Source organism: Microtus ochrogaster, chromosome 1, assembly GCF_000317375.1.
Source record: "Microtus ochrogaster isolate Prairie Vole_2 chromosome 1, MicOch1.0, whole genome shotgun sequence".
NCBI classification, from domain to species: Eukaryota; Metazoa; Chordata; class Mammalia; order Rodentia; family Cricetidae; genus Microtus; species Microtus ochrogaster.
In genome coordinates this window covers 103,044,875-103,058,091 of record NC_022009.1, presented here as the reverse complement: position 1 = coordinate 103,058,091, position 13,217 = coordinate 103,044,875, and the positions used below count along the sequence as shown (strand labels likewise).

Below are 13,217 nucleotides of genomic sequence, written 5' to 3'. Positions count from 1 at the left end.
CCAGGCATATATGGTAGGAATGCTCCATTTCGAAATACAATGTGTATGCAATTTTAAAACTGAATGGATTTGCTTTTTCCTGAAAATCAAGCCAAGCTAAAGTTTTTTCAGAGAGGAACATTTTACTAAAGCGTAAGTGAAAACCCCTGGGGCAGGCAAGCTGCAAGTAAATCTCGGCAGCTGCCTGGAGGAGGAAAGCAGAAAAGCGCCAGCAGGGTGGGAGAGGGGTGGGGCAGCCGAATGGTGGATCGGCATCCCCAGGGTGAGGGTGGCGCTTTAGGGATATGCCACAATAATTAACGCTGCATATAGAATGCACCCATTATCTGACATGCAACTTTTGCTCCTAAAGAGCTGGTTCTCTTAGGGAGACATTGATAAAGCCAAACCTTTCTCTTGAATCAAGGCTTACCGCTGGGGGCCACTGTAGGGGACAGGTGCTGCCCAAGTGACCTGTGCTGGCACAGGAGTCCAAAAGACACACAGCACCCTGTGGTCAGTGGGAAGCAGCCTATGGCACACCACTTGTGATGATCCGGTCCATCTTGCAATCCTGGATCATGTTGGATCACGCTCTCTCTTCCCATGACATACCTCACAGTCCTGAAACTCTAAGAATCTGTCACGATTGAACTAAAATGAACTAAAAATGATCTGAAGGTGTCAAAGAAGACTCTAACTTAAAAGTAGCCACTTACCTTTCATGTGCCTCTAAGACCTGGCCTTAGATGAAAATAATCTGATTAACGGGCTGCCCACCATGGTAGACAGGCTTTAAGAAAATAAGGCTCAATGACTGGGTGAGCTATTGATCAAAGAGAGTTTATTCACAGAGCTTTTCAGATACAAACAAAATAGTACTTTTTTTCCCTTTACAAAATGAATAGTGAAGTAATTGTGGTATAGCACAGTAGAATAATGGGCAAGAGAAACCAAGACCCAATAACTGGAGAGAGGCCTGCCTTCGCTCTCATACCTTCAACTGAATTCTCACCTACAGTGGACAAAAGCTGTCCTGTTTTTATTTCCCACAAGGGTACTGCAGCAGAAGCTAATCAGATCACTACCGAGTGTCTTTGAATAGCATTGAAATACAAAGGCTTACCCCTAAAGATCTGCAGAAACACTGCAGATGTGTGGCTGGCATAAAGCGTTTATGTAGGATATGAAAAAATACTGCTAGAGCGGCTTTATTGGTCCATGGACTAGGCTTAATGTACGCTTTTATAAAGTGATGCTACTGTACCGATGGATATTTAAAAAACCAGGAGCAATGGTGCACAGCTGACCCCCTGTGCCGCGGTGTGATGACGTGTGTATGCGCGTCTATGTGTGAGTGCATATGTGGATGACGTGTGCGTATGTATGCATGTGCTTTTATGTGCTTTCAGGCTCAGTCCTCATCTTCAGGGAATGTCTGCTGCAGGGTACTTACCCTGCTTCCTAAGATAATATTGTGTCTACTAGCCCTTTGGACTCCCCTAGTCCTCGTCTTTTTGAAGGAGAACAAAAATGAGATCCTCGTTTGCATATATAGGTTTGCTGTGTGTGTGATATACATTAACAATACTCTGTGGAATAGAAACACCCAATGTCCTGCAGTGTTTTTAGCCTTTGGTCCATTTTCCTCCACGGTCCCATATTCTCCATGCTTCTGACAACTTCCCCACCGCCCTCCCTTCCTATAGAACGTTCCAGATTCAGTCAAATTGCATTCTATTGACATTGTACTGGCTAGAACCACTATTCCACCTTGTGAAAGTAGCTGATGCTTTGGCCCCTTCAGTCCCCCGTGGCCCATCCTCTCCTCCACTTGCTCCCGACGGCCTGGTCTCAGTAGGGGTAGTGCTTCTGCTTCTTGCCCGAGAAGCAAGCCAGCCACGTGCACAGCAGCATGGCGGCCGCAGCACCTGCGCCAGTGCAGTAGTAGGCCCAGCCGATTTCACACTTGCCTGGGGACAAAGCAGGGAGAGAAAAGCAGACAAGGATGAGTATGACCTGGAGGAGGCATGGTTACATCTTCCAGTGTGCCCGCCATGGGAATGAAGAATGGAAGAAGGGCTGTGTGCATCTCCGCAGGTCCCAGGTCTCTGTCTCACGTCAGCTAAGAGAACCGGAGAATCTGTATGCCCTTCTATGCATGTCCACACTCATGGCTGCAGCAAAGGAGGAATGGCAACCACAAGGACATGAAAGATGATGACTATATCTATTCTCACCTTTGTGCCAGACTTGCATGCATGTTAAGGGAAAAATACAGGAACAGTCCTCCTACAAAGGGGACCCATTTGAGGGGCAACACTGCAGGGGACATTTGACACATGGGGAAGATGTCAAATGACCCATACTCTGTGATCTAAACTGGAGAACATGACCTCCCAGCTTGTCCTGGGGCTGAAACCCACTTTCAATTCAAAGACCATTTAATGGAGAACACAATGACCAGGTCGAAACAGGTCCTAACTGCCCAGAGTAATGACACACTTGAAACTAGAAAAATGTTGATTTTTTTTCCCCATATGCTCGCTCATTGGGTTGATTCTTCTAACAGTGCTAGGAGATGGAATGTTGGTATGTCCTTCAAGTTCGTGTAACTATTCAGAAATCGAGGCAGGGTTCGAACCAGAGTAACAATCAGAAGTCTTTAATTCTAAATCGCTTGTCTGGGTTGGTGGAGGGGGCTCTATGTTCCTGAACTTTGGTGAAGGGTCGTTCATGAAACAGTCTTAGTCTGCAGCCCCTAATGTCACTCAGCTCAGAGTCTTCTATCTTAGTCTCCATGGTGCTGGGCTTAGAGGCATGAGGTGCCATGGCTGGCTACCTTGTTTTGCAGTGACATCCGAGTTACTCTTTTAATATGCACGGCTCATGAGCCCTCTGTCTATTCCATTGGTCTCCGCCCTTTTAGCTTTTAGTTCCAGTTATTTCTGTTTAGAGCTCCCCTTTTTTTTTTTCTGGGGACAGTGTTGGGAATGGACTCCAGAGCCTTGCAAGTACTTGCAAGACAAGTACTTTGAGCTGCATATCCGGAAGGCTAACCCTTTTTTCCACCCATTTTATCATCTTCCAACAGCAGCCAGTTTCTTCCTCTCTTTTATTCTTGCTTACATGTTATGTTAAACACCAACACATTTGTATCTAACAGGGACTGAACATACCAACCACAGAAAACCATGCCTCCTTTTTTCTCCAAATTAGTCATTTTTGCTTTGTTCATTTGGTATTTGTATAATACCAAAATATCAAGAGTGTAGATCTATCAGGACACCCGAACTATCTTAACTAGACCTTTTCAGTTGCATGTCTAACTTGTTCCATGTACAGACACAGCCGTGTGAGCTACTGGCTTGTATTGGCACTGCAAGTAGAGGTGTGGTAATGAACAAAGGCAGAGATCACCCCCATTTCTTGAAACTTCCATTCTAGAGAGAGGCTGAATTGAATATACAAATAAATGGTATTTGTAAGCTATAGAAAGTTCTAGGGAGGAAACAAAGACAGAGGAAGCATCAAGAGCGGCACAGCTGGCTGGAGATTTTTCATACCATAAAAGCAGTCCCGGGCACACAGACGACACCACACTATCCAATCCCTGTCTCTAGTGCCATCCTTGATTTCCCCCTTCTCCATCCAGAGATGATGTGAAATAGTAACCATGTAGTTATTGCTTTTGCACAAAATCATTACACATTTGTTCTTCATGGGAATAAATAATAATGTGTTTGGTCCTCAGAGGAATGCAATACACAGGGTACCTAGGTATCATTCAGGCAGGAAACCGAAGTCAAGAAAAGCTGGAAGATGACACAGTTAGAGACTCTGTATGAACGCACACTTCCCGTCCTATAAAGAGGCTCACTGTTTGCCTCTGTATGGACGCACAGTTCTATATGGCTGAGGCACCCAGCCTTGAATGCCAGAGTGCTTCCCTGCCTCTCCGTCTCCACTGCAAAATGACCAACAGTAGAACAGTTGACATTTTTTAAAAATCAAGTCATTCTTTTTTAGATCTTTGAATTCTTAAAACTTGATCACCTTTCTGTGGTCCGTGGGGTCCTTGGTGAGCTGTTGTCCATTGTCCTGTCGGACCTGGGGGCCACCTTGCCCTTTGTCTTTGGATTACACTGGGCAGCTTTATCTACAGCACTCCGGACTTGGGGCTCTCTATACACTCCCCACTCTACCCCAAAACTCTATTTCCAGACCTTCAGGGAACTAGCTCCTTTTCAACACTAGCTCTCAAGGGTCAGACCACCCACCCCTACCTATTTCCTCCTACCACCCACTGCCTCCTCTGCTTTGGCTTCTTCCGCTGCACTCCTAGGGCTTGCAATCACTATGTGTGTATGCCCAAACCAGTCTTTGTTTAGAATGGAGGCTGGAAGTTTCAAGACATGGGGATGGTCTTTTTCCCTCCCATACCTCTGCCTACAATGCTTGACCCATCACAGGCAGGGTGAATCCCTGCAGAATGAGAAGCAAAGTGAAAGAAAACCAGAAAGGAAGGAAGCAAAGCCGACGGGCATCCAGGCTCCAGAAGAGCAAGTCCAGTTTTGGCACTGGACTTTAAAGGAAAGTTTTCCAACCCCAGTATGCATTGCTGCCGCTGCCTCCCACAGTCTGCGCTGCATTTAACAAAATAATAGATTCGGAAGGATCACGTCTCCAGCTCGGGGTGTGTCCCCGGGCACAATGACCTACCCCAATACTGGTCAACTGGAGAAGTGTTTTTCAAGGGTGACAGCATTCCTGTTTCATGGCCACATTTGCTGACAGCCACAAGCTGTGAGCCTTGGGAACCATCATCACTGTGAATTATTCGTTAGCAGAATTAAATAAATCTAGAAGGACGAATTAGCAGGCAGCTAAGAGTAGCCAGTGGCTTAGAACCTTTTCAAGAGTCAGCAAAATGTGTGGTCTCTCTGTCCCACACAGGGCTCATAACGTGGAAGGCCACCCATCACTCATCATTAATGGATATTGACCTACGCACAGCCCCTGACCTAATGCAGAAGGCAGAGTGTATTAATGATTGGACGCATTCTCAAGAAAGAGTAGCCGTCCTGGGTAATTACTGGAGAATGTACGTGTCACTGTAGCTGCATCTCTTAAAGATGATAAAAGGAGCTTCAGAAGGGCCGACAATCACAGAGCCAAGGTGAGAGGGATATCACCCACACCGTTGACTGCAGGGGTGTCAGAAGTTTCAAGTCTAGGGGTCCTTACCTGTGGAGAGCTGCAGCTGTTGGCACTGTGCTCTACCCAGCCCTCTGGATACTAGTCAAAGCTTCTGTTTGTAATTTTGTGAGGGACCCACAGTTGTGAGCCTGTTCACCTTGACTGGAGGTCAGAGAGTTGGAACTTATTTTTGCTTTTTCAAAGTTGATGACAACAGGTGTGGCTATAAATGAGAGATTCTGTCCTAGGGTGTGGTTAATTAGTATTTGGGATATAGAGGTGGATCCACTCCACCTGGACCAAAGGTTGGAGAATTCAAGTCTATTCCTTATATCATGATAATGAAGTCTGTTGCATCCCACCTCTCCTTTCGGAGTCAAGTATATAGGCGTGTAGAAAACAAACGAGGTGAGTTCAGTATTCACTGAATGTCCCTTTCAATGCTACTCTGTATCTCTGTCTCTTATTTCTATCATATCTATGTTCCTTTTGCTTAATAATTCTAATCACGCTCCTACCCTGTAATGTACAAGTCATATTGAAGCTGGTCTTCGACAATATTTGACCTCTTACAGTTTATACTGCAGCTCTCTCCCCTCCCAGGGTCCATGAGAGATGAGAGACAACTTTCCTCCCCTCTGATAGTTATAGTTCCCTCTGGCATGGCTGTAGTCGATGGTAGACTTAGGACTGGTGTGCCATTGTCAACACCGATGGCTTCTTTCCTCCTTCATGGACTTATTCTGCAGCATAAGGAAGCTTCCAGATCATCTGAGAGTTCAGGCTGGTCCTTACATCAAGCTGTCGTGTGCCTCCCCCGCTTGGTGTTTGCTACCTTGATGTCTGTTTAAGGAGGCCGCTTGTTTGTTTCCCAGCAGCCTGGCAGCTTGGACCTGAAATGGTCACACAGAAACTATATTATTTAAAACGCTGATAGGCCCATTAGCTCTAGCTTCTTATTGGCTAACTCTTACATATTAATTTAGCCCATTTCTATTAATCTGTGTATTACCATGAGGCTGTGGCTTACTGGATAAAGTTTAGGCATCTATTTCTAGCGGGGGTACATGGCTTCTCTCTTACTCCTCCCTTCTTTCTCCCATCGTTCAGTTTGGTTTTCCCCACCTACCTAAGTTCTGCCCTATCAACAGGCCAAGGCAGTTTCTTTATTCACCAATGGTATTCCTACACACACACACACACACACACACACACACACACACACACACACACAGGGGAATCTCACATCAGATGTCTTCCTTCCTGGTTTCTCCTAGGTACATTTCATGTGTGTGCATGTGGGCGTTCATGTGTATATGGAAGCCAGAGGTCAGCCCTTAATAGTTACTCTTTAGGAGCTGTCTACCTTGTTTGTGAATGCATGCTCTCTCATTTGCCTGGATCTCACAAGGGTTCATCAGCAAGCCCCAGGGATCTGTGTGGCTCCACCAGGGCAGGCCCTTCACATGGTTTCTGGTCCTCATACTTGCACGGTGAGCACTACTGCCAACCATCTTCCCAGGCCACCTTGACACATTCCCTTGAACACAACTTTGCATTTAAAGGTCTGCTCTGATGACCTAGATCCAAGACAGCCATGGGTGAAGCAGGCTTTTCTCATCTGACTTTATCAGAGGCCCGTGAAGTGTCTTCGGTTGTTGAAGGTTTGCCCTCCTTACTTACCATGCACCCACTCGCATCTTGTCATCTCTGAAAGACTATCAGGAGTGGGGGTATGAAGAATGCAGTATCTGTCTGCATTACCAGCTTCCTGGGGCAAACACCATTCTTTGTTTTGGCCTGTGTGTACTTGTAACTTACCATCGCCGTATCTTAAAACCTACAGTCAACCAGGTGCATGAATAGTGGGTGGACACTAAATAAAGATTCTCAAAGTGTTCGAGGATGTGAGAAAATATGTCCCCTGACTAACCACATGCCATACAATTTCGGTGATTAAAATTCAGCAACTGGCTAAGAGTCAATGTGAGCATCTTAAATTTAGTTTGCTTTAAAAGAAAAATATCCCATTATTTCAGACACAAAGAACTCCATTGACTCACAAAATCTCGTCAAACTGGCCTCAAACACATACATATGTGCACAGGCATGAACATATTCATGCATGGATGCATGCAAGCACTTGCAAGTGTTTGTGAATACTATATGGATACATGTCTGTACACAGGTACATGAATGTATATGTTCTCACACACTTTTTGAGAAGCAAACCATAGATAGCCAGGATTAGCCTGGTAAGAGTAAAGACATGAGCCCATCTGAAGAAATGCTAACTGGTCAACCCCTGATTTGTTTTATTTATTTGCCTCTATGGGTGTGTGCAGTCCTGAGGAGGCCAGAACAGGTGCTTGATGCCATGGAACTAGTTACAGGCAGTTGTGAGCTGCAAGTGCTCTCAACCACTGAAGAGTTTCTCCACCCCCAACTGGGGGATTCCTGACCCTTCCTCTATGGTGATCTATTTCTCCCTGGCTTGCCCTTCCCGTCCTCATGTTTCTGCCCTTTTCTGCTTTCATCACCTCATTCATTGATCCAACAGATGTTTATTGAGCGATGGCTGTTTCAAGTCGGGTGCTGTGGACTTGGCTGACTACGGTGAATACAACCTCTGCTTTCAGAGGAGTGGCCGCCTAGTCCAGAAGACAGCCATTAAATAGGACTCACACAATTACGTAATGGCAGGTGTGAGATGGGCTTGGAGAAACACTCCAGGATGCTGAGACAGCAAAGCTGGGGCCACCTGCAGAGCGTGGTCAGTGAGCTGAAGGGGTGCATGGCCTAGCTCAGAAGTGACATTGAAGCAGAGCCCTGGCAGCTGAGGAAGGGCACACCAGGCACACATGTAGGAGGCCGTCACGGAGAAATGGGGATAGAGTTAGGGCTTGTGAACACGTTGTTCAACACGAGGTATGGGTACTATGTACTTGCATTACCAGGGACGGGCAAGAGGAATGCTTCTCAGTTTGAGAGCTTCACTTTCATAGAGCCGCTCCTCTGATTTTCTACTTCTGCTATAAGATAGATACATTAGATATTCTACGTTCACAAATAATCCTGATTCTCCAACTAATTTTTAAAACCAGTCAGGAACTGGAAAGATCATGGCAAATACCACTACACAGTCGGTCTCCTGAAGCCTGCTTTCTGTTGGGTGTTCACATCAGTTAAACATATAGAACATACATATAGAACATGCCTCCTATAAGAAATAGCTCGTCAAAGTAGCCTCAAACGTAGACAGAAGTGCGCACAGGTATGCGTGCACATACCTATACAGACACACAAGCATCCACATACCCACACACAAATGCAACCGTGCACACCCCTTTGGCGAAGCAAGACCAGCCTAAGGTGTCAAGACTTAGGCCTGTCTGAAGAAACTGAAGCACTAGTTTCCCTAGGCATCCTCAATTCTTGATTCTTTTTCATGGTGGCAAACTAGGCCTAGAAGGACATTTTTTTTGTTGTTGTTGCTGCTGTTATTGCCTCATGAAAAGACAAATGCAGAGGTGAACTGTCTGAACTGGATCTGCTGGCCAGAGACGCGACAATACAGTCCAGACCTCTTCAAAGGAAAAGAAAATCAGGAGAATCTACTCTGAACTCCGTTTCCTGCCTAGAACCCAACACTTGATACTAGAGATGCAAAAATTAGCAACGTGTCTTACAGCTGCAGAATTAAAAACGTCTTCCAGGATACATTAGGCCACTAGCAAAGAGGAAGTCTCTACATTCCTATGTTTTAAAGAGCAAGGTATGCTATGAGTTGTAAAGGAACTAAATTAAACCAGGAAATAGGGGCCCCTCTCTCTTGGCCTCCCCACTCCGCCTGTCAGGGCAATAATGCTTGCTATTATAAAGCAAACAGAAAGCATTTTACCAGAGGGTGAGTTTGGTCTGTGATCTTTCAGGAAATTAGAGAGGCAAATCTGTTTAAACTTTCCCTTTTGCACCCCATGACGCTTCGTCAAACAGGACTCCAAGCCTGCCTGCTTGGCAAATTGCTGCTTTCAACATCGGGGAATACTCTTCTTGACAGCTAAAATAGAGGTTAATGGGACAGAGCTGCGCACCGCAGGCACCTGCCAAGTCCGCAGACAAAGGCTCCCTGGCAGTATTCCAGGGCCATACCCGGTGGCGGGGTGCAGGGTGAAGTGAGGTGTGGCTGGCTTTTGCGGGTGATTCAATTTAGTTTTGTTGTGCTGCTTTTGGAAGTAATAAGAGACAAGGAAGGAATGAAAAGGACCCTACAGCAGATCCAACTCACTGGAGCTCCTCCCACCCCCCATCTTCTTGTCTTTGACCTTGTAATAGAACCTCCACTTTTTCATTAATTAGTTCAATTCATATTTCATACTCTAGATGTGATTGCACTGGCCTGTTTCTTTCTGTATGCTGATGCTCAATACCACACACAATGCCTGGACCCCCAAAGGCAATCGATACCCATTTGTGCCATGAGTGGATATCAGACTTTATGCCAGGACTGTAAATAGAAATTCAACGTTTATAATTTTTTAATATCTGTCAGCTAAAGACTGCAAGGAAGGGGTCCAATGGGGAGGGGCCCTTCATTTAATTGTTTTTTTCACAAGATATTTTTTAGGAAATTAGAGATGCAAATCCATTTGTATCTTTTTGATTCCTCAACTTGATTCTCACTTCTCAGAAGTATCTAGCTCCCGACAGGATGAGTAACTTGTCCCATAGCTCTAGTAAACATCAAACTTGATCATGAACTTGGGTCCAATTAATCACAGAGCTTCCTCTTGGGTTTAGCTATTGTATAAGGAAGGTCTAGGTTGACTCTACTTTTCTTGTGAGTTACAGATGCTTCAGTGGAACTTATGTGCCAGAGGGAAAATGTCATATTTTCTCTTACCCTGTGATTTTTCCAGTCTTTTTAGAAGAATCTCCCCTGTCCACTTTGACTGTTTCTAGTTAAATGAAGGATCTGCCTTTTGAAGATTTAGCATCTGGTCACTGAGCCAGTCACAAGGCGCTGGGCACTCTCTCTCGGTAACTTGTTGTAAGGCGCTGTACTAGCTTTCCTTGGGGAGACATCGGTTGCTGTTCCTCCTGTGATCTGTGAGTCTATGCCTAAATAAACAACCCTTTATTATACCAGTTCTGAGCTAGTGTGGGATTTCTTTTTAGCGTTCGTCTTCTCATTAGCATACCAATATATAAATGTAAAGTTTAGATAGGGAAGAAGCAGGCATGTCTGACCTTATTCTTTCTGCTTTACAAAGAACAAAGGCAAGAAAGCAAAGGATCAATGGAAAGAGGAAGCAAATAGTATAGACTTAAATACCACAGAAAGTCAGGTCCTTCCTACAGCTTCATAGTCGGACCCTTTTCTTATGTATGTTAACCAAAGCATAAAATAAGTATTGTCTACAGAATAATGTCAAAACCAAAGTTAAGCAAATTTCAATAAGAAAATAAGATACAGATGCGCGTGTGCGCGCACGCACACACACACACACACACACACACATTAATAAACATGAGTGGTATGCAAAATGAAAAACTGATATCATATCCAAAGTGGAAGGTCAAATCTGAGGACTTAGAGTACTTGGGTGGCAGGCATAACCTACTATTAAACAACAGCTATAGCCTATTGATCCTTTTTACTCTGAAACTTTCTGAATCAGATCTTCTTTTATAGTCCACCTGCAACTATGGCAGTGTAGGACAGTGACCACGGGGCAGCTCTTCAGTCCGGGCACTCTGACTGCATCCTACTAAGGGAGTCACAGCTAACTACACCAATTGAGCAAACTGCCTACAAATTAAGTCACCGACGATTAAGACGACATGCTAGCTTTAGTCCTGCGATCCGGTCGTGAATCGACAGGTAAATTAGACCTGCGTGCAGACTCTCAGTGTCTAGGGAGGAGAGGACAGAGTGTCAATCCAGACTCCTGGGAGGAGCCATGAAGTGTGCCAGGGCAGCACTCGGGGGCACAGGTGGCCCATGTTCCTCAACAAACATCTCTGATCCTGAAAGATGAAGTAGGTTTATACTCCGCGTGGGAGACAACGCTTTCCGAAGAATGAAAGGAGTTTTTCTAGCTAATACAGTTGAAAGACAAGGAAACGGTAATCTCCACAGAGAATTACTACAGGGCTTTTAGTGCCACCAAAGAGGTCCCCAGGCAGCAGTGCCAATGCTTCAGGCAAGACAGGAAGGCAGGAGGAAGGAGGGTGGGTGTTGTGAAGGTGCTGAACCTGAATGCAACAGAGCTTCCTTTCAATTCAGGACTCGCCCAGAACCAGGGCATCCTTCCTCTGTTTTCCTGACCTTTGTCTTCCCTCGCTTCTGCCACCAAGGGAGTGTATCACAGGGTCATAGACCTCAGCATTGGAGGAAGTTTTGAAAAGAATGGCACAGGTCAAGATTGGTGATCTTATTCAGAAAAGGGCCTGACAGTAAATATTTTAGTTAAAAAGCAATCACAGATACCAACTATGTCAGTGAGCACTGCTGCCTGCCAATAAAATCTAATTTACAGAAGCATGCAGAGCAAATTTGGCCCATCACTTGCCAGCCCTGGATCTGGGCCATCTCCTGTGTTCTATACATGAGCATAGCTGCCCAGGACACTGGTGACTGTCCCAGATCTCTCAGCATGCCACTGGTCTGCTGGATTTGTTTATGATATATAATGTCCTGATTCACATATGAAAGAAGGCTAGTGTTGCTGCTAACCACAGCCATTCAATCTTGACTCTTTGCCTATATACTATATACAACCTGTAAGGACCTGCTGTGTCTGTCATTATTCTCTTGTCTATGACAGGCTACCTGACCAAGGAGATGTAGAGGAAGGAAAGTCATGTGGGCTCCTGGTTTTAGGAGCGTTCGGTCCATTGGGTGGGGAAGGCGTGGCCGAGCAGTGCCTTGGCAGACTGAGCCTATGGCAGAGCTGCTTCAGGGGGCCAGAAAAGGAAGGTTAGACAAAGAAACTAGAATTAGGGTGGGCTGTAACTTCAAAGGCCTGCTTTCAGCAACCTATCCATGCCAGCTGGCCAGGCCCCACCTCCTAAAGGTCTCTTAACCCTCTGAAAACAGCACACAGTCTAAGAATGTGTTCCAACACATAAGAGTGTGTGTTGGGGGTGGAGTGGGACATTTAACAGAGTCATGACACCTCCTTTTTTAAAAAGAAAGGATTATTTTTATTTTATGTGTGTGGGTTTTGCCTGCATGTACGTATGGGCATCACATGTATGCGATTACTACCGATGCCAGAAAAGGACACTGGCTCCCTGGAACTGGAGTTACAGAAGGTTGTGAGCCACCACATGGGAGCTAAGAGCTGAACTTGGGTCCTCTGTATTCTTGGACACCTTCATTCTTTAAAGTAATTTCACATGCTCAAAGAAAAAGCATAGCATTGTTTAAGAGAAATAAACCAGTGTCATATTTCATCAGCAAACTACCATATCTGGGCATATCATCAGGTCTTTAGGATCGACTGATTTTAGAATCACAGGTTTGACTTGGCTGAAAATCAAAGTGCTCTTCCCTGCAGCATGGTATCTACAGTGTATAAACATGTATGCACACATGTATACACACTGCTCCTGGTTCTTATCCCCCTCAGAGTGAACTAGCATATCTATGTACATTGGAGCAGGTATTATAAGTTGTCTGGAGATGAAATAAAATATAGACGAAAATATAGGGAGGCTATATGAAAACACTAGAGTGTTTTTAATAGGGAGCTGGGCAGACTTTGAGACTGGTCTCTTCAGAGAGCCCCGGAGTCATTCCTTCCTTGAGTGCCAAAGACGACTCAAACCAACATAAATTACTTATAGTCTTATGTGGCTGTGTGAAAGAAAATGGCCCCCCAAAGGGAGTGGCACTATTAAGACCTGTGGCTTTGTTGGAGTAGTTGTATTCTTGTTAGAGGAAGAATGTCACTGTGGAGGTAGACTTTGGGGTCTCATATATGCTCAAGCCACTGTCCAATGTCTCAGAGCACTTCTTGTTACTTGTGAGT

General features: G+C 45.2%; 1 protein-coding gene across 1 annotated transcript in view; it reads right to left on the bottom strand.

The window, feature by feature from the left end:
* Positions 1-812: 812 nt before the first annotated feature.
* Positions 813-13,217, bottom strand: part of Lhfpl6 (LHFPL tetraspan subfamily member 6) — a 185,057-nt gene continuing 172,652 nt past the window's right edge. Inside the window, exon 4 of the mRNA XM_026780999.1 lies at positions 813-1,952. Coding sequence (XP_026636800.1) covers positions 1,834-1,952 — 119 coding nt within the window. The 3' untranslated portion in view covers positions 813-1,833. The remainder of the gene's footprint in view (positions 1,953-13,217) is intronic.